This window comes from Pithys albifrons, chromosome 22 (assembly GCF_047495875.1).
Source record: "Pithys albifrons albifrons isolate INPA30051 chromosome 22, PitAlb_v1, whole genome shotgun sequence".
NCBI lineage: Eukaryota > Metazoa > Chordata > Aves > Passeriformes > Thamnophilidae > Pithys > Pithys albifrons.
The window spans coordinates 1470945-1492513 of record NC_092479.1 but is presented as its reverse complement, the minus strand read 5'-3'; the positions used below and the strand labels follow the sequence as shown (position 1 = coordinate 1492513).

The window sequence follows — 21569 nt, the reverse complement described above, 5'->3', positions numbered from 1 at the left end:
CAGATATTGCCCCCACACTGCAACGAGCACAAGCATGATTGGGAGCTGGGGGAGACAGGGGTTGGGGTAAAAGGGCAGGTAGGGGCTCAGAACACAGATTTGGGGATTACAGGGATGCTGGAGTGTGTCTCTGTCCCACTGGAAGGGTTCTGGGGGTCTTGGCTCCTTTGGGGGGGCTCCAGGTGTGCTACACCTGCTCTCACCTGGGGGGTTCCATGAATGATGGGGAGAGGTCCCTGCTCCATTTGGGGATGTTGTGTGGGGATGTTGTAGGAGGTGCCCTGAATGCACATTCCTCCTTTCTGGATTTTGGTGTGGTTCAGTGCTTCTGAGCAAGTTATCACCAGCTGCTGCTGAGAATGGTCTAGGGATGGTTCTTGAGGTGTCTCATCCTCCCCCACAAACCTCCTTGGAGAGGCATCCAACTGGTTTGGTGACAACCTTGCACAGCCAAGCAGGGTAGTGAAGGTGAGGGTGAATGGAGCCAGTGCTGGCCCTGCTGTGGGCACCAGCATCACCTGGGAGCAGCGACAGGTGGTTTACAAGCAGGTGATGTCAAGCACTGAGAGAGTCTCTGCAGTTCTCTTTGGGATTGGTGAATGGATCACTGGGGAACTGTGAGGTCTGTCTGCACTGAATCTGGCTACCCCAGCTACAGTTTGGGAAAAAAGTTGAAAAACCAAGTTTTACAGAATTTGCATTGTTGTTGAGCTGGGATGTCCTCCACGCTGCAGTGATAGGGAGAGCACTGGGCCTTTGCTGAGTGCTGTACTAGCCCCAGGAGAGAAGCTGGGAGTCTCAGTGACGCCAAACCTCTCCAGCCAGGAATCAGGAGAATTGCTCAGGTTTTGACAAAACCATTTATTGGGGGATCAATGTGAGGAACAGAGCTGGTAGCATCTCGTACAGTGTGTCCTGGTGCAGCCCTAGCCATGGTCTCCACCAGCAAGGCACTGGGTTTTGGTGGCAGGTGTCTGAGGGTGAGGATGAGGAAGGTCTCTTGCAAGCTCTGAGCTGCTGGGGTATGTGCCAGGGTTGCCATGGGGACTCAGTGGTGCTGGGGATGTCACAAACTCTGTGGCAGGAGAAGCATGCTGGACACAGTGTCGTCATCCCAGCCTGACCCCTGGAGCCTGTTCTCCACATCCCTGGAGGCTTGGGGTCATGCTGCATCACAAGAGATCTCTGCAGGGGCAGGAAAAGCATGAGGAGGGAGTGAGTGTTATCTCATTCTTTGTGGGGACCTCTAGCACCAGGGACCCTGAGCACCCATGACATGTGGCATCAGAGGACATAGGACACCAAGGGACCCCAAGCACCCAAGGGACTCCAAGAACCAATTATCCTCGAGTGACTGTGCCCAGGAGCCCCCTCCCTGTTCCTGTACCTTGGCATAGAATGACCTGTACCGTATTTCAGGCAGGTTCTGCTCCATGATGCCACCAACGACTGGGCTGCCATTGCAGTGGCTGTGCCGCTTCACTCTGCTGGGAGGCCCCAGCATAGTCAAGTGACGATTGGTGGGCTCTGTCTTGGGTGATGCTGGTGGCAACAACTGCTGTGGTGGGTGGGGCTGGGGGCTTAGCAGATGCCCCGCTGGTTCTTGTCCCCAGCCAACTCAGCCAAGCTGAGCCCATCCGTCTGGGCAATGGCCTTCTGGATGCCACCCTGGCCAGTGGGGATGAAGGCACCTTTCTCCATGCCAGGCAAGATCTCAGCTTTGCTGGAATCCATACAGGATACCCTCAGGTCCTCCTGGCTGAGCTGGTAGTATTGGGTAGCCTCAAAGCTGGAATTCATCTCCTGCATGGAGATGAAAGGATGCTGGAGGGCAGCTCTGGGTGTGATCCGCTCATGGGAGTCCCAGGTGAGCATCTTCTTGACCAACTCCACCATCCCATACAGGTCACAGCATTTGGCCAGCTCCTCCTGGTCAGGATTGGGCACCAGGAAGATGTTCCCTGCTGCTAACTGATCCAGTGAGGAAAATACATGCTCTCTCCTCTCCATTGGCTTTGCCATCACCTTCCCTGGTGGTTTGAGCTGCCACGTACCAGTGGAACATGGGACCCGTTGGAAGAAGGACTGTGTCTTCTGGGCAGCACAGAGCAGCTTACCCTGGGGTAGTCCCAAGGTAGAGCAGATGTAGCGTACCTGGTCATATTCATCAAGGCCAGGGTAGAGGGGCCAACCCAAGTGAAGCTCAGCTATCACACAGCCCAAAGACCAAATGTCCACCTTCTCGCAGAAGGGCAACCCCAGCAAGATCTCTGGTGCCCGGTAAAAGCGGGTTTGGATGTAGGGTTTCTGGATGTGGCAGACCTCAGGGAGGAGGATAGCTGAGCCGAAGTCAATGAGCTTGACGTGAAATGGATAGCGCAAGTGGTCCACCAGCATGATGTTCTCTGGCTTAAGGTCAGCATGGATGATGGAGAGCTCCTTCAGCTTGACCAGTGCTGCCAGCACCTGTGCCGTGATGGTACGGATGTGGCGAACAGGCAGTGGTGAAAAGTTGTTCTGCTTTTGGAAGTCAAAGAGGTTTTGCTGCAGCAGCTCGAAGACTAGATAGGTCCAGACTGGGTCACTGAAGGACTCAAGGAAACGGACTACATGTGACTCTTCTGTGTCCCCCTCCCGCAAGGCCTGCAGCAGCCTCAGTTCATTCTTCACCATTTGGCCATTGTGATCATGGTTCTTCAGGATCTTGATGGCCACCATCTCCCCAGTGCTCCTGCGCTGTCCCTGGGTCACCTGCCCAAAGGTCCCCTTCCCGACCATGGCGACCATGTCATAGCACTCATCACCTACCACCAGTGTCACCATGGTGGGTCAGCTGCTCATCAGGGGCTCAGGATGCTACAGCTCAGTGCCCAGCTGGGACTGGGGACACCCGACTGTCCCACTGCAGCCTCAGAACACTGTGGGTTCCAACATCACTGTGGCAACACCTGTTGATGATGATGTCACAACAGAAGCAGCCTGGGTAGAGGAGCCCCCTGAAATCCAGTGCTGGACACCTCAAATGTGGCCCTGCTCTCCTAAAATCCATCCACAAACCCAAACCCACATTCCTGGTCCCCCCAAAATAGATCCCAGAACCTGCAAACCCATTCCAGCCCACTGAAAACCCATTTCCAGGCTCCTAACCCCCTTCCCTTTGGTCCTCCTAACCCCATCCAATTCCCCCATGACCCAAACACAGCCCCTCAAAACCATCTTTGAGTCCTCCAAATGCAGACCCTTATCTCCCAAAACCCATTCAAGCCCCTCCCCCCAAACCTCCCCCTAGTGTCCCAAACTCCATCCGAGCCCCACAACATCCACCCTCGCTCCCAAAATTCCATCTTCAGCCCAACATAAACCATCCCCAGCGCCCTGAAATCCATCTTGGTTCCCATAAAACAGAGCCTAGTCCCTAATATACACTTATTTTCAGCCCCAGAAAACCCTTCTCTGGTCTCCTAAACCGTATGTCCAGACCCCATAGCCATTCTCATTGCTTTTTTGGACATTAACATTTATTCCGGCTAGGTCAAGAGCAAGAAGCTGAGCAGGGCAATGCCACCACTTCCCACTTTCTCCACTTAATAATAATACCTGGAAAATAAGCAAGGATGGATTAGCATGGATTAGGCAAGGAGGTTAAAGAGTGTTTGGGGGAGTAAGTGGTGCTCCACTACTCCACCACTGTTTCACAGGATCCCCAAAGATCCCTATGCTTGGCATGGTGGTTCATTTTTCACCACAGGTTTGGGGCCTCAGTGCCAGCTTGGGCAGCTGAAATTTAGCAGTTTCCTCACCCCTTACCCTCCCCAGATTAAATGTGGGGTGACTTTCTGCATTGGAGTGTAATAAAATATTATTATTTTGGTCTTTGTCTGGCCTTGCTGCTTGCTAATTTATAAAGAAACATGAATGTAAAGAAAGTACTTTTAATTTACATGATCAATGGAGCATAGAAGGGCAATAAAGAAGTTATAACATGATGGGAAACCAGGCAAAGTAGTGTACAAACTATGTCACCCTAGATGTTCTCTGACATCAAGGCTGTGTTCCTCTCTGACTTAGCTGCATACCTCAAGATAGATACAAATACCCTGGGAACACAATAGTGAAGGTCATACAGGAGAATGAGGAAGCCGATGATGGGAGGAAGATCATGTGGGCATGGGTCGTACAACCACTACCCAACAGGTGAGCATGCGCAGACTGTTGCCACTTACGTAATTAATAGGCGGTGTTTGGCTGCCTCTCAGGCATCCCCTTATACTGTGTCCTGGCCCTATGTAGTATAATAGTTAGATGATAAATAGGGACACCAGGAGTGGGGGAGCTGAGCCACACCCATCCTTCCACCGAGCCTGTGTTGGCTCCGCAAGAACACCTGCTAAGCATGGATGCCGTCCAGCTTCTGGTAGTCCTGGTAGTCCTGGCCTGTCTGCTTGAGTAAGGATCAGTGATAGGAAGTAGCCGCTGAAACATCAACTATTTTGTATCCTTTTGTATCCTTTAATTAAGTTTTAAGTATTTTATTATTTTAATTCTCTTTTGTATTAAGTATTTTATGCTTTTAATTCTCTTTTGCGATTGTTATTGCAATAAATGCTGCTTGTGGTATTTTAAGACTGTGATTACCTTTATTCTGGACATGTATCTAAAATGAACTATTACACTTTCATCATCACTGGCTGCTGGTTGAGTTAGGGGTCCCCAGGGTGTAGTCAAATATCTCTGAAATCATCAAGTTAACAGAATGTCCTAGTTCAGCAGGTGGGCCCAGTTTATCACTGTGTGGGGGTGATCAAAGCTATTCTACCCCCTCTATTCATTTCCCAAGAACAATGGTGCAGTTGCAGCAGCTGCCAAGGAAGTTGTTAGCACCTTCTCACCCAGGCCAAGGGGGTGGGTCTGCTAATGGGCCATCAACAGCTCCAAAATACCCCATGACTCACAGAGTTAATCACCCATTGTGTGAGTCCCCACCCTGGGGGAGGGACTGGGTGTTCCCACCTGGACCGAAGGGTACATAAGCTGGGGGTAAGAAGACCTCAGGGTTCACTCGTTGGATCCAGAGGAACAGCAGAACCTTGACAGGATGAGATCATGACTTCCAACAAGCTTGCGACCTCCCCTCTCGACCAGACTGGGACTGTCATGCCCGCCAACAGGTTTCTCGCTTCCTTCTACTTGGGACTTGAGGGAACCACGTGGGATTTGCACCCCAGGGTGCTGGGTCATACTGGGTTTTGTGGGTTAAAAGCAATTTCTCTCTGTGCCATTGCATTTATTGTAACATCGTTATTAAATTGTAACTCTGACTTATAATCTCTCTTGTGTTGAGTTCATTTCTCCTGCTGGTTTTCCTTTAAACCAGCACATCTTTTAGTACCCAACATGGGGCACAAGAGAGAAGTCAGAGTTACAATTTCATTTTAGACATCTGTGTACTTGGGAACAGAAACTCCGTAATCACCATGTTGCTTGATGTGTTCATGTGGATGTTGTATCTGAGCCTTTTCATATTTCCATCTATGGGGAATTATTTGCCTATTTTGATGCTCTTTTTAAGACCAGGGGTAGGGATCAAAATTGCTTTATTTATATATTGTGTTTATGTCATCATAACATCAGATGCAGTGAGTTTCATTGTAAATCTATATTCAGTTTTGTTTGCCTGTCCTGGTTTGGGTTGCTACCTCTTAAGCCTCAATAAAAATCACACCCAGCCTGTGGGGGAAACAGGAGGGGATGGTTATTTTGACCCTTTCACCTTCTCTTCCCCCTTTAGACCTGCTAAAACAGTCTTTGAGAATATTGAATTTACTTTTGATGTTAAGGATAGCATAATGTTGGTGGTGGTGTTGCTTTGTCTTGTCTGTACCATCTACAACATGCTTGGGGACAGAACAGGGGCCTTCTAGGGAGGCTTCCTGGAGTCCTGCTCTGGGAGTTGATAATGCTGAGTGGCACGGAAAGTGGGAGGACATGGGGCAGTATTTGAGAGTTTCTCCTCTCAAGTGATCTGGAAATTCACCTCTGAACAGTTGCAGAACCCTGACAAAATAATAACCTATGTGAAAGGCAAATGCACTGGCAGTCCCAGAGGTGTGCAGCTCACAGCAACCTGCTTGGTGTGGTACAACACTGCCAGGAGGAGGAGAAAAGGAGCAAATCCACAAACACCATGTCCATCCAAACTACGGCTGAGCCAGAGTGGAAGAGAAATAAATCAACCAGCACCATGTCCACACAAACCAAGACTGAGCCAGAGGGATAAAGAGATACATCAACCAGCACCATGTCCACGCAAACTATGGAGGAGCCAGAAGGACAACAGAAACCAGTATCAGTTGCCCCGTCCAGAAAAGAAAATCAACGACCAAATCAGTTCGTATAGTGAATGACAAGGAAGAGTCAGGACCTTCACATCAAGCAGAAGAAATGAAGCCAGAAATAATCACCTGGTCCCTATCCCTGGGAGAGCTGTGTGAGCTCCGGAGAGAGTTCACACGACAGGCAAATGAGTCCATCTTGACCTGGCTGCTCCAAATCTGGGACACCACAGCCAATGATACAATTCTAGATGGGAGTGAGGCAAGGCAGCTGGGATCCCTGTCTCGGGATGTGGTCATTGATCAGGGCATTGGAAAGAGGCAGGAAACTCTCAGCCTCTGGCGGCGACTGTTGTCAAGTGTGAGGGAGAGATATCTTTGCAATGAGGACCTCCACGTACAGCAAGGACAGTGGAACACGATGGAACAAGGTATCCGGTGCTTAAGGGAATTAGCCGTACTGGAGATAATCTTTTCAGAGGATGAGAGATTCCCTAAAAGTCCAGATGGTGTCCAGTGCACATCCCAGATGTGGTTAAAATTTGCACGACTTGGGCCAGAAATGTATTCTCGCTACCATGCAACATTGCAGTGGAGAGAGGGAGAGGACAAGGTGGGCACACTGGTCAGTAAACTCAGGATTTATGAAGACACTGTCACTGCTCCATTACGAGCCCACGTCTCAGCTGTGGAAACAAAACTGGCTGAACTGGAAGAGAAGATTAAGGAAGGACCCTTCCATATCTCTCCAGAACAAACGAGAGTCTCTGCCATCAGGACCAGGCATCCTCCGGCTAAGAAGAAAGGGTACACTCCACACGGCAATCTGTGGTTTTACCTCCATGAGCATGGGGAAGATATGAGGAAGTGGGATGGGAAACCCACCCCTTCCTTAGCAGGTCGGGTACGTGAATTGCAAAGAGGCACAACCAACACAGGGAATTCAAGGTTGAAGGCTGCCCCGGTCTCTCATGGGCAAGGCTCCAGACAGTATAGGAATGATGATGTTATGCCCGATCCTCTTGAAGGAACCTCCCGGTCATATTCACAGGGAGAGCGCAGTGAGTACCATGACCAGGACTAGGGGGGCCCTGCCTCTATCCAGGTAGAGGAGAGGGACAATTGGGTTTATTGGACTGTGTGGATTCGGTGGCCTGGCACATCAGACCCACAGAAATACAAAGCTTTAGTGGACACTGGTGCACAATGCATGTTGATGCCATCAGGATACGCTGGAAGAGAATCCATCTCTATTTCTGGGGTGACAGGGGGATCCCAACAGCTCCTCCTGGCACCCTGACTACCAGTGCAGGGCTTGATGTTCAAAGGAAAGGCTCCTTCTGCCCATCACACCACTGATGCCACATGGAGTAAGTGGATCACCCTGATCACGCAGCGAACCTGGATAGGGAATCCTAATCGCCCTGGGATTTTGGAAATCATCACCAACTGGCCGGAAGGTAAGAGTTTCAGATTGTCCTCTGAAGAAGAAGAGGAGCAGGTGACACGAGCTGAGGCCCCACCATATAACCAGCTACCAGAAGAGGAGAAGCGATATGCTCTCTTCACAGATGGCTCCTGCCGCATTGTAGGGACAAGCCAGAAATGGAAAGCACCTGTGTGGAGTCCTACATGTCAAGTTACAGAAACAACTGAAGGGCAAGTTGGATCAAGTCAGGTTGCAGAGCTGAAAGGTGTTCAGCTGGCTTTGGATATCACTGAACGAGAGAAGTGGCCAAGACTCTACCTCTACACTGACTCGTGGATGGTGGCCAATGCTCTGTGGGGATGGCTGAAGCAATGGAGAAAGGCCGGCTGGCAGCGCAAAGGGAAACCCATCTGGGCAGCTGAGATGTGTATGGGGAAGCCTGGCAAGTTGACTACATCACACTTCCCCAAACACGCCAAGGCAAGCGCTATGTGCTGACCATGGTAGAGGCAACCACTGGATGGCTGGAGACATACCCCGTGCCTCACGCCACTGAGGTACAGGGCCTGGGCCTTGAAAAACAAGTCCTGTGGAGACACGGCACCCCAGAGAGAATAGAGTCTGACAATGGCACCCACTTCAAGAACAGCCTCATAGACACCTGGGCCAGAGAGCATTGCATTGAGTGGGTGTGTCATATCCCCTACCATGCACCAGCTGCTGGGAAAGTTGAGCGATGTAATGGACTGCTGAAAACCACCTTGAAAGTGTTGGGTGGGGGAACTTTCAAACACTGGGAGCTGCATTTGGCAAAGGCCACCTGGTTGGTCAACACCCGAGGCTCCATCAATCGAGCTGGCCCTGCCCAATCAGAACTCTTGAGTACTGCAGATGGAGATAAAGTCCCTGTGATCCATATGAGAGGTATGTTAGGAAAGACTGTTTGGGTTAGTCCCACCTCAAACAAAGGCAAACCCATCTGATGGATTGTTTTTGCTCAAGGACCTGGTTGCACTTGGTGGGTAATGCAAAAAGATGGAGAAACACGTTGTGTACCACAAGGGGACCTAATTTTGAGTGAGAAGGGTTTGTAATGTTTCACTGTATATATGTGTGTATATATATATATTTATATAGTTAAAAAGGGGATTAATTTGGGAATGACTAGATGGTGTAGAATAAGGGGTGGATAATGTCCCAGTTCAGCAGGTGGGCCAAGTTTATCACTGTGTAGGGGTGATCAAAGCTATTCTAACCCCTCTATTCATTTTCCAAGAAAAATGGACCATTAGCAGCAGCTGCCCAGGGAGTCATTGGGCTTCACACCCAGCCTGAGGGGGTGTGGCTGCTAATGGGGGGGGGGGGGGGGGGTGTCTTGCTGCTCTCTGTCCTGTCCCGGGGGGGTGTCACAACTCTCTGTCTGGTCCCGGTGGGGGTGTCGTGCCTCTCCCTCCCGTCCCAAGGGGGGGTGTCGTGGCTCTCTTTCTGGTCCAGGGGGGGGTTTTGCATCTCTCCATCTGGTCCCCAGGTTGGGGGTGGGGGGAATGTGTGTCACGGCTCTCTGTCTGGTCCCGGGGTGTGTGTGTGTGTGTGTGTGTGTGTGTGTGTGTGTGTGTGTGCGCGTTGTGGCTCTCCATACAGTCCTGGGGTAAGGAGGGGGGATCTTGCGGCTCTCTGTCCTGTCCCGAGGGGGATGTCGCAACTCTCCGTCCAGTCCTGGGGTGTGTGTGGGGGGTGCTGCGGCTCTCCGTCCAGTCCCAGTGGGGGTGTCACGGCTTTCCCTCCCGTCCCAGAGGGGGGTTTTGCGGCCCTCTGTACGGTCTCGAGGTGGGGTGTGTGTGTATGTTGCGGCTCTCCGTCCAGTCCCGCGGTGAGGGGGGTAGTCTCACCGCTCTCTGTCTGGTCCAGGGCGGGGGGTGTGGCAACTCTCCGTCTGGTTCTGGGGACGGGGGGGTGTTGCGGCTCTCCGTTTGGTCCTCGGGTGGTGGTGGTGGGGTGTCACGGCTGTCCATCGGGTCCCAGGGGTGGTCGCGGCTCTTTTTCTGGTCCTGAGGCGTGGTGTCGTGGCTCTCCGTACAGTCCCAGGTTGCGGAAGGAACCTCCCGGTCATATTCACAGGGAGAGTGCAGTGAGTACCATGACCAGGACTAGGGGGGCCCTGCTTCTAGCCAGGTGGAGGAGAAGGACAATCGGGTTTACTGGACTGTGTGGATTCAGTGGCCTGGCACATCAGACCCACAGAAATACAAAGCTTTAGTGGACACTGGCGCACAATGCACGTTGATGCCATCAGGATACGCTGGAGCAGAATCCATCTCTATTTCTGGGGTGACAGGGGGATCCCAACAGCTGACTGTACTGGAAGCTGAAGTCAGCTTGACTGGGAAGGAATGGCACAGACACCCCACTGTGACTGGTCCAGAAGCCCCGTGTATCCTTGGCATAGACTACCTGAGGAATGGATATTTCAAAGACCCAAAGGGACTGCGTTGGGCCTTTGGCATAGCTGCTGTGGAGACAGAGGAAATCAGACAGCTGAGCACCTTGCCTGGCCTCTCAGAGGACCCTTCTGCTGTGGGACTGCTGAAAGTTGAAGAACAATTGGTACCGCTGGCCACAGCCACAGTGCACCGTCGGCAATACCGCACTGACCGAGACTCTGTGACCCCCATACACAAGATGATTCGTGAGCTGGAGAGCCAAGGGGTGGTCAGCAAGACTCACTCTCCCTTTAATAGCCCCATATGGCCAGTATGAAAGTCCAGTGGAGAGTGGAGGCTGACAGTGGATTACCGTGGCCTCAATGAGGTCACACCCCCCCTGAGTGCCGCTGTGCCGGACATGCTGGAGCTCCAGTATGAGCTGGAGTCCAAGGCAGCCAAGTGGTATGCAACCATCGACATTGCCAATGCCTTTTTCTCCATTCCGTTGGCAGCAGAGTGCAGGCCACAGTTCGCTTTCACCTGGAAGGGGGTGCAGTACACCTGGAATCGACTGCCCCAGGGGTGGAAACACAGTCCCACCATTTGCCATGGACTGATCCAGACTGCATTGGAAAAGGGTGAGGCTCCAGAACATCTACAGTACATCGATGACATCATTGTATGGGGGAACACAGCAGGGGAGGTTTTTGAGAAAGGAAAGAAGATAATCCAGATTCTCCTAAAAGCTGGTTTTGCCATTAAACAAAGTAAGGTCAAGGGACCTGCTCAGGAAATTCAGTTCCTAGGAGTGAAGTGGCAAGACAGGCGTCGCCAGATTCCAACAGAGGTGATCAACAAAATAGCAGCTATGTCCCCACCGACCAACAAGAAGGAAACTCAGGCTTTCCTAGGCGCTGTGGGCTTTTGGAGGATGCATATCCCTGAGTACAGTCAGATTGTAAGCCCTCTCTACCTTGTGACACGGAAGAAAAATGATTTCCAGTGGGGGCCTGAACAGCAACAAGCCTTTGAGCAGATTAAACAGGAGATTACCCATGCAGTAGCCCTTGGGCCAGTCAGGACAGGACAGGATGTGAAGAATGTGCTCTACACTGCAGCCGGGGAGAATGGCCCATCCTGGAGCCTCTGGCAGAAAGTACCTGAGGAGACTCAAGGACGACCGCTGGGATTCTGGAGTCGGGGATACAAAGGATCTGAGGCCAGCTACACCCCAACTGAGAAAGAGATCCTGGCAGCTTATGAAGGAGTTCGAGCTGCCTCAGAAGTGATTGGCACTGAGGCACAGCTCATCCTGGCACCCCGACTACCAGTGTTGGGATGGATGTTCAAAGGAAAAGCTCCTTCTACCCATCATGCCACTGATGCCACATGGAGTAAGTGGATCGCTCTGATCACGCAGCGAACATTCTTAGAATGACCACAACCACAAACCTCACGCGTGAGAAAAGTTTCTTGTTTTGTACTGGTTGTAAGTTTGTAAATCCCAAGCCTACATGTCTTGATCATGTATTGGTTTATGTCAGTTTGTAAAGGTTACTGTACCCTCTTCCAAAGGTCTGTTTTGAAAAGAGAGGGGGAGACAGGCATGTGTAGAATGAAAAGCCTGTTGCCCTGTTAAGTCTTGAATTGGCAAAAGGTCAATTCTCAAAACTTCTGTGTGGCCATCACAGATGTCTGAGAGTAGCCTTGATTCTCAGTCACTTTAGACACTCTTGTACTGCAGTAATGCTGTCCAGAAAATGTTCAGCAGCTGAGGGGGGCAAGTGACCTTACCCCTGCAGCCTGCTGTGCAACTTGGCAGTGTAATAAGCTTAAAACTGCACTTTAACTGAAAATTACCAGATTTAACAAACTTTTAGCTTTTAGGATCTGTTTGCAACTTGGAGGTTCTGGTTAAACAGCATGCTCTTGAACTGGACTGTTCTTGTTTGATTGGACAGTTAACGACTAGTCCTACAAATAAGAGCAATCAAGCAAATCATAATAACAACCAGAATTAATACTCCCTGTATCAGCACTGCATCTTGCCAACTGATTAGGCTCAGGGAATGAACCCATTTCTCTAAAGGAGAAATTTTAACAGTTAGCTTGTCAAAATTATTTCTCACCACTTGTATTTTATCATGGACTTCTTTGGAGTGTTTGCTTAATTCCCTTCAAACTCATCACATTGGTAGCCATGAATCATTAGCAAGAATTTTAGGGCTTCTCTATTTTGTAATACTGCTTGTTGTATCTTACCAGCATCTGTTGAAAAATCATCAAGCATTTTGGTAATGATGTTTAGTTGTTCCTGCATCCAGTAGTTTAGCATTCGTACCAAACGTAATGCTCTGTTTACACCAACATTCGGTTGAACATTGTGTCAGATTCATTGTATGTGGTAGGAGTTGTTCTATGACTGGAATGAGCTATGCTTAGAGAAGTGAAGAACACAACATTGTTTGGGCTTTTGCTGCATCTGTTACAATTGTTGAACCAGAGAACTAAACCCTATTTTATTACCCACCTGCGTAGCCACTTAATGAAAGGAGGTCTTGCAATAGGAAACAACAGAGCTGATGCTTTAGTAGCAGCCCCAGCATGGACTGGTCCTCCTTTGGACAGTTTTGGCCAGGCAAGGCAATCTCATTCCTTTTTCCATCAGTCTGCAAAAGGTGTTAGCACGACAGTTTCACATTTCCTTACATGATGCTCAAGGGATTGTAAAATCTTGCCCTGATTGTGAGAGGTTAGATCTAGGCTTAGGTGTGGGAGTTAATCCTAAAGGACTACAGTCCTTAGAATTGTGGCAGATGGATGTGACACACTTTCCAGAGTTTGGCTGTTTGAAATACCTTCATGTGTGTATTGATACCTTTTCCCTGGCCGTGTGGGCTACTGCACAGACAGGAGAAACAACACGACATATCATCAGACATCTTTACACGTGCTTTGCTGTTTTAGGGGTCCCTCACTCTATCAAGACAAATAATGGTTCAGCATATAGTTCCAAATGCTTTGCTGATTTTTGTAATCTATGGGGCATTCAGCACACGAAATGTATACTCCACAACCCCACAGGTCAGGCAATGTTTGAATGCACACACCGTACCCTTTTGTTGGTAAAACAAAAGGGGGGAGAACAGGGGAGTATGTCTGCTGAAAGACTTCATAAAGCCCTATATGTTTTAAATTACTTGTGATTTCCAGATAACAGAGTAGAATCCCCAATGTTAATTCACGGAAAATCCTTGATTTCAGATCTAACCATCCAAGAGAAAATCTTGGTAAAGTTTAAAAATCCCCAGACAGGACAACGAGAGGGTCCAGCAGAAGTTAAATTTACTGGTGGTGGACACATGTGCTTACTTACAGATTCTGGTACTCGGTGGGTACCGACCCAATGGGTCAAGCCGTGGAAACAGAAATGCAATACCACGGTGACAGGCAGTGCCTAAAAGGGTTTGTGTTTCTCATGTAGTTTTAGGATTGCGGCAAGTCATCCTGCTGCTAACTCACAGCCTCAGCAGAATATTTGGGTTGCCATCGCCAGCAAAACAGGCCAGTGGTAAAACTCATATGACAGTGTGGTACTATAGTAGGAGCCACAAAGGCGTTAGAGTTAACCAAGACATTAGGTAGCTAGTTGAACATAATCTCAAGAATAATAAAAAAGCTTATCACTAATTTAGATAGTATTAAGCATATATTATTGCAAAATAGAGTTGTTTTTTGATTTTCTTTGCTTTCAGCACAGCTTTTAGCTCTAGGCCTTAGATGGATGTGCTGCATGAATTTGTCAGATCATTCAGTGTCTTTTCATGCACACTTAAGACAGTTGAAGGATAAGATAAAAAGCTGACAGCAACAACATCTGCTTTTGGTGATTGGTTGTAAAAGTTGGGATTTAATGATTGGTCCTCTGATTTCTTGAAAGAATGCCTGATGATTGTAGTTTTTGTAGCTGCTTTAGTTTCCTGCTTGGCATTTTGCTTTGTGTTATTAATATGGTTCACAAATCTGTAAAGCAGGTTTGGATCACTCAAAATAAAAAGAGGGGATTTGTTGAGAGGTTTCTTTCAGAAAGTGAATTTATGAGCAATCCAAACTGCATCAGCTCTGTGAGAATCGTGCAGATATTTCAGCTAAGCAAGGACACACACCTGCTGTTTGCCCGTTAGGCGACGGTCGCTCCTGAGGAGCTCACATCGACTCCCTGGAAGTGTTTTCATGAGAGCGCCTCAACTGTGTTACCGATCTCCGGACATGGACCTGAAAACATCAGGATGAAATAATATAAACATGGCACTTGTGAGATATGGGGTTTTAACCAATTAGAGGTTTTAGCTTGTTGAGGTGAGACCTTTTTAGCCAATAAGATGTACCTGTAACCCTGTATGAACCGTGTGCTGTGTGGAATAAAATGTCTTCACTTTGAATCTCATAGATTTGTAGTGTCAAGTCCTTTCTCTGTGCAAAACTTTGTTTACTTTAGAACATCAAAACATAAACAATCTTTTTTACTGCTAACCCTTCTTTTGACTGTCTTTCTGAGTTCAAACCCCTTTCCAGTGTCAAGACTCCAAGAAGATGAGTACAGCCCATAGGCCAGTCTTTCTCTCCTGCCCCACCCCCATGGAGAGCAAACCCCAAGTGTGGGGCACATGGTGAACTGTGGTCCCTCCTGTGTGACCAGGGGGAAGACAGCAGGAGGTGGAACTGTGAGTCTACTGTGCTTGAGGCCTGGGTGCAAGTATTAAAATGGAAGAAAGCTGGTAAAAAGGTTTTCTTTTTACAGAGCAGACCCTGGAAAAGAGCCAAGAACAGCAATGAGGCTGCCCTGCCTCCCACCAGGAGGACGAGGAGGAGAACTGAGTGTATTGGACAGTGCTGAACCAGGGAGGGAGCCAAAGCTTTACCTCTCCACTGACCTGTGGGTGACAGCCAGTACCCTGTGGGGGTGGCTGGACTGATGGAAGAAGACTAATTGGAAGCGTGGAGGGGCCCCTGGGGGCTGGTGATGTGTGGTGGGACATTGTTGCTTGAGTAGAGTCTGTGGAGATTTGCCGTGTGGGTGCTCATGTGCCCAAAGGCTGAGCTAATGAGGAATATTCCACCTGGACTGGCATAAGGGAGAGCTGTTCCTGCCTTGATGGGCCCAGGATGCCTCGGGCATCAAGATGCCACCTATGGGTGGGCATGAGACCGAGAGTGGGTTTAACCATGGACACTATTTCTAAGGTTATCCACAACTGTGAAACGTGTGTTGTGAGTAAAGAAGCCAAGAGAGTGAAGTCCATGTGGTCTGGTGGGCTGGAGACCCCTGAGAAGGGGATGGTGACCCCTGAGAAGGGGATGAGACAATCCCAGTGTGTGCCTCAAGGACATTTAACCTTGGGAAAACAAAGCAACTTGCATTTTGCGTTGTGTGTTGCAGGACATGAACCATTGGGTGAAGAAGACCTGAGCTGAACTGGTGTTGGTGTCCAATGATGAACTGTTTCTTTTCTTGCCCCAAATACCCCATCCTAATGGACTAATGCCCACAATATGGAGGGGGGAGCAATATGGAGGGGGGGATGAGGGCCCTGGAAAGAACAAAGACTGTTTAAGCACAAGAAATAAATAGATATAGAATATGAGTTTGATGTCATTTGGTATGAAATAAGGGGTGGAGATTGTGGTAGTTTTAGCTTTAGTTTTAGCCTGGCCTCAGTTTCAGCAGGCCCAGAGAGTGAGTGTAGATTAGGAGGGTCAGGTGTCACCTGACTTAAGCAACCAAAGAAATAGTTCATACCAGATGATGTGAAACAGATATAAATACAGCAGAGTAGGAGGAGTTTCTCAGTTCCTCTGTGGCTTCTCCTCTGGGGAGGACGCACTGTGCTGTCCCAGGAGGCCCAGGCCCAGCCCCAGCTCACCACCATGTCAGGGAAGTAAAATGTTTGTGCTTAGTCTTTCTCTCTGCTTGGCTCTGTCCCGTGGGGGATTGAGTTCTCTGGAATGATTTGTTGCTAAAATGGTGTAATTTGTGTTCGATGGGGAGTGGGGAGTTATTTTTTGTTATTTCTAACTTGGGTAAGTGAGAGCTATATTGTAGTATTCTTCTAATATTTTCTGTATAAATATATATGATTAGTTTAAGTTTAAACCTGTTTTGAATTTCCAGGTTTTTTTCCTTTCTCCTTTTTTCTCAGTGGGAGGGAGACTCACTCTGTATTGGGCAGTTGGGATTTTGCAGCTCAACCCAAGACAGCCCCAGAGAGCTCAGAGGGTCTCACTCAGCACCGCTGGTTGTGGGGCCCACACAGAGGGGCTTCAGACACAGGAATTTTCCATCCTGGCCCCAGTTCAGGTGGGTGACTTTCTCTGAAAATTTGAGAACAAAAACTCAATCCAGGCTCCATGTCACACAGAGAATCAATGAATCAGCTGGGTTGGAAGAGACCTCTGAGGTCATCAAGTCCAGCCCCAGGCCTCAAAAGCCTCAGAAAAACCAGTTTCTTGTGGAATGCAGCCCAGCTCAGTGCTCTGGCCAAGACCCACCTCCTTCCCCACTCTTGGGTTGAGCTGCAAAATGCCAGCTCCCCAATACAGAGTCGAAGCCTCCCTCCCCCAGCCAAGAAAAGGGAGAAGGGGGAAAAAACTGGAAACTCAAAAACGGTTTATATATTTTGTCGCAGGTTTGGCCTGGCTGTTGCCAACCCTGGACTGGCCCCCCTTCCCCCTCCCAGAACCTTCCCAGCAAAGGAAAGGGAAAAAAACCCCGAAAAGAAACGCACTCTAAAGAAACTGAACTGAATAAAAAGACTAAATTATATTTTCTAACATTTACAATCACACTATATACACAGTACGTAGGATCCCACCCCCAGGGGAAAGGGAAAGGGAAAAGGGGAATAGGGGACTGAGTCCCTGGAAAATTGAGAAGAACACAAAACCAAACCAAAAGAAACAAATGAATCAGACAAAACACAACTAAAACCCTCAAGGAAGGGGAACAAATATGAAACAATCTCACCCAGGACAGGAGAACCACCAACAACCGGAGGGACCAGACTCCAAACACCTCCCACCAGCTCCTTGGCCAAGAGAGAAGAGAGACAAAACCACTCCCCCCCCCCCCCCCCCCCCCGCTATGTGGAAGACACGTGTGGAATACTTGTAACTTCCTTAGATACAATGGTTACTGAGGAAGCCATGGGTCAAACCATTACATTCTCCACCCCTTATTCCACACTGGTCTTTCCATGCAATCCTTGTATTCTTGCATTTGCTTATATCCCCCCCCCCCCCCCACACACACACACACATATATATATATATATGTATAGTCCATATGCGGTCCTTCGAGGCAGATGTCTTGTCATCAAGGATCAACACCAGCATCAGTTCAGCTTTAGTCCTTTGCCTTTTGGTTGAAGTCACAGTTCCAAGTTTAGGCCTGGTTCACAGTTTAGGGCTGCCTTATTGTTGGACATCATGAGATACCAGTACCGGCTTTGTTTGGGTTTTTCTCATCTCGTGTCTGGTTTCCTGCAAAACACAACTTAAAGCACATAATTAGTTCTTCCCCAAGGCTAGATTGCCTTGGGGCACACACTGGATCTCACCATCTTTCCTCATTACCCACCAGGTGTTTCTGGGCCCTTGGGCAAAAACAATCCCATGAATGGGTTTGTCTTGGCCCAAGGGAGGAGTAATCCAGACAGATTTCCCTAACATGCCTCTCAAGTGAATCGCTGGAACTTTGTCTCCATCTACCGTGTGGAGAGATTCTGCTTGGGCAGGACCAGCCCAATTGACAGAGTCTCTGGTGTTAACCAACCAGGTGGCCTTGGCTAAATGCTTATCCCAGTTCTTGAAGGTTCCTCCACCTAGTACCTTCAGAGTTGTTTTTAACAGTCCATTGTACCTTTCAACCTTTCCAGCAGCAGGTGCATGATATGGAATGTGATATACCCATTCAATACCATGCTCCCGTGCCCAAGTGGCCACTAGATTGTTCTTGAAGTGAGTCCCATTATCTGACTCAATGCGATCTGGAGTGCCATGCCTCCACAAGACCTGTTTCTCAAGGCCCAAGATAGTATTCCGGGCTGTTGCATGTGGTACCGAATATGTCTCTAACCATCCAGTGGTCGCTTCAACCCTGGTAAGCACATAGCGCTTACCTTGGCTAGTCTGTGGCAATGTGATGTAGTCAACCTGCCAGGCCTCTCCGTATTTATACTTGTCCCAGCGTCCACCATACCAAAGGGGCTTCAATCTTTTTGCCTGCTTAATGGCAGCACAGGTTTCACAATCGCGGATAACCTGGGAAATAGTGTCCATGGTTAAATCCACCCCTCGGTCTCGTGCCCATTTATAGGTTGCATCCCGGCCTTGATGGCCTGAAGCATCATGGGCCCATTGAGCCAGGAACAATTCTCCCTTTTGCTGCCAATCGAGGTCTACTTGTGACACCTCAATCTGTGCTGCTTGGTCTGCCTGTCTGTTATTATCTTGTTCCTCATTAGCCCGTCCTTTGGGCACATGGGCATCTACATGGCAGACTCTCACGTTCAATTTCTTTACTCTTGGCAGCAATGTCTTGCCACAGATCTGCAGCCCAGATGGGCTTCCCTCTACACCTCCAATTCATCTTTTCCCACCGGTCTAGCCACCTCCAGAGAGCATTTGTTATCATCCATGAGTTGGTGTACAAGTAGAGCCTTGGCCATCCTTCTCTTTCTGCAATGTCTAGGGCCAATTGGACAGCTTTGAGTTCTGCAAACTGACTCGATTCACCTTTCCCCTCAGTGGCTTCTGTCTCCCGTTGGGTGGGATTCCACACAGCTGCCCTCCACTTCTGGCTCCTCCCTACGATACGGCAAGAACCATCGGTGAAAAGGGCATAGCGTGTCTCTTCATCTGGCAGCTGATTATATGGTGGAGCTTCTTCAGCTCGACTCACTGACACTTCCTCTTCTTCATCTACCAGGCTGAAGCTCCCACCTTCAGGCCAATTGGTTATAATTTCTAGAATTCCAGGGTGATTCAAGCTCCCAATTCGAACATGTTGTGTAATCAAAGCAATCCATTTGCTCCATGTAGCATCGGTGGCATGGTGTGTAGGGGGCACTTTTCCCTTAAACATCCAGCTTAACACTGGTAGTTGAGGTGCCAGGAAAAGCTGGGCTTCAGTACCAATTACCTCTGAGGCTGCTCGTATGCCTTCATATGCCACTAGGATTTCCTTCTCCATAGGGGTGTAATTGGCCTCGGAGCCTCTGTAGCTTCGGCTCCAGAAACCAAGTGGTCGCCCTCGTGTCTCACCAGGCACCTTTTGCCAGAGGCTCCAGGAGGGACCTTTATCTCCAGCTGTGGAATAAAGTACATTCTTCACATCTGGTCCCATCCTGACTGGTCCAAGAGCCACGGCATGTGCGATTTCTTGCTTGATCTGCTTGAAAGCCTGTTGTTGTTCAGGACCCCATTGGAAAATGTTCTTTTTACGGGTCACAAAATAGAGAGGGCTCACGATCTGGCTGTACTCTGGGATGTTCATTCGCCAGAAGCCTATGGCTCCCAGAAACGCTTGGGTCTCTTTCTTGTTAGTCGGTGGAGCCATTACTACAATCTTATTGATGACGTCGGTTGGAATCCGGCGACGTCCGTCTTGCCATTTCACCCCAAGGAACTGAATCTCTCTGGCAGGTCCCTTGACCTTGCTCTTTTTGATGGCAAAACCAGCTTTGAGGAGAATCTGAATAATCTTTCGTCCTTTTTCGAAGACTTCTTCTGCTGTGTCTCCCCATACAATGACATCATCAATATACTGGATGTGTTCTGGGGCCTCACCCTTCTCCAATGTGGCCTGGATCAGCCCGTGACAAACGGTTGGACTGTGTTTCCACCCCTGGGGCAATCGGTTCCAAGTGTACTGCACGCCCCTCCAGGTAAAAGCAAACTGCGGCCTGCACTCTGGTGCCAGAGGAATGGAGAAGAATGCATTAGCAATGTCAATAGTGGCATACCACTTTGCTGCTTTGGACTCCAGCTCATACTGGAGCTCCAACATATCTGGCACAGCAGCACTCAGCAGTGGCGTAACTTCATTCAAGCCATGATAGTCCACAGTCAGTCTCCATTCCCCATCTGATTTACGTACAGGCCAGATGGGGCTGTTGAAGGGTGAGTGTGTTCTGCTGACCACCCCTTGGCTCTCCAGCTTCCTGATCATTTTATGGATGGGAATCACAGCATCTCGGTTTGTATGATAGTGTCACCTATGTACAGTTGCAGTGGCCATCAGTACTTCTTGATCTTTGACTCGGAATAATCCTACAACAGAAGGGTCTTCTGAGAGACCAGGGAGAGTAGACAACTGTTTGGACAATCACTGTGGCTACCCCAAAAGCCCACTGGTACCCCTTCGGGTCCTTGAAGTGTCCTCTTAAATAGTCCATACCAAGGATGCTAGGGGCTTCTGGCCCTGTCACAATTGAATGCTTTTCCCATTGGTCTCCTGTTAGGCTCATGTCGGCCTCTACCACCGACAGCTCCTGAGACCCTCCGGTAACTCCAGAAATAGACACAGTCTCTGTACTCTCATGTTCTGATGGCATTAATGTACATTGGGCACCAGTATCTACCAAAGCTTGATATTTCTGAGGATCCGATGTGCCAGGCCATCGAACCCACACAGCCCAGTAAACCCAATTATCATCCTCGTCCCTCTCCTCCTCCTGGCAGGAGATGTTCCTCCTCTATTGATGTTCCTGGTCGGAGCATTCTCCATTTGACGTGTGCGATGCTCTGTCAGAGGCTCCTTCATTGGCATGGGGGGAGTTGCTTCTTTTGCGTCTCGGAAATCGATGTTTCTTTTCCGGGGTCTTTGCTTCAACTATGTGGACAGCTTTCTTGCCAGCTACTTTCCGTTTTAATTCTTGCAGTCGGGCTTTAAGTTTGGAGGTGCGTTCACCGTGCCATTTTTTCATGTTTTCCTCTAGTTCGCGCAGAAGGGCCCACAAGAAACTACGCTCACTCTGTGTCTTACTCCTGGGGTTTCCAGTTTTCCCTCGTGCTGCATGAGATGACCAAGAATGGGAATGGAAACGAGAACGGGAACTGGAACGAGAATAAGAACAAGACCTTCCTTTGCGACCTCTAGAACGTCTGCATCTAGGTTCTTCTTCATACACAGAGCGTCTAGTATTCCTCTGGTGGCTTCTAGTTTTCCCTTGTGCTGCATGAGGTGACCAAGAACGGAAACGGGACCAAGAATGGGAATGGGACCGAGAATGGGAACGGGAACTTGAACAAGAATGAGAACGAGACCTTTCTTTGCGACCTCTAGAACCTTTGCCTCTAGGTTCTTCTTCATACACTGAGCGTCTA

At 49.1% G+C, this 21569-nt stretch overlaps 1 protein-coding gene across 1 annotated transcript; it reads right to left on the bottom strand.

The window, feature by feature from the left end:
- Positions 1–1581: 1581 nt before the first annotated feature.
- HIPK4 (homeodomain interacting protein kinase 4) lies at positions 1582–2823 on the bottom strand. Its single transcript, XM_071576011.1, has one exon. It carries the CDS (start codon positions 2821–2823, stop codon positions 1582–1584), a length of 1242 nt encoding a protein of 413 aa, XP_071432112.1.
- Between the last annotated feature and the right edge of the window lie 18746 nt (positions 2824–21569).

Excerpts from the sequence above, each read along its gene's own strand:
- HIPK4 (XM_071576011.1), bottom strand. The coding sequence starts at position 2,823 with ATGGTGACACTGGTGGTAGGTGATGAGTGCTATGACATGGTCGCCATG.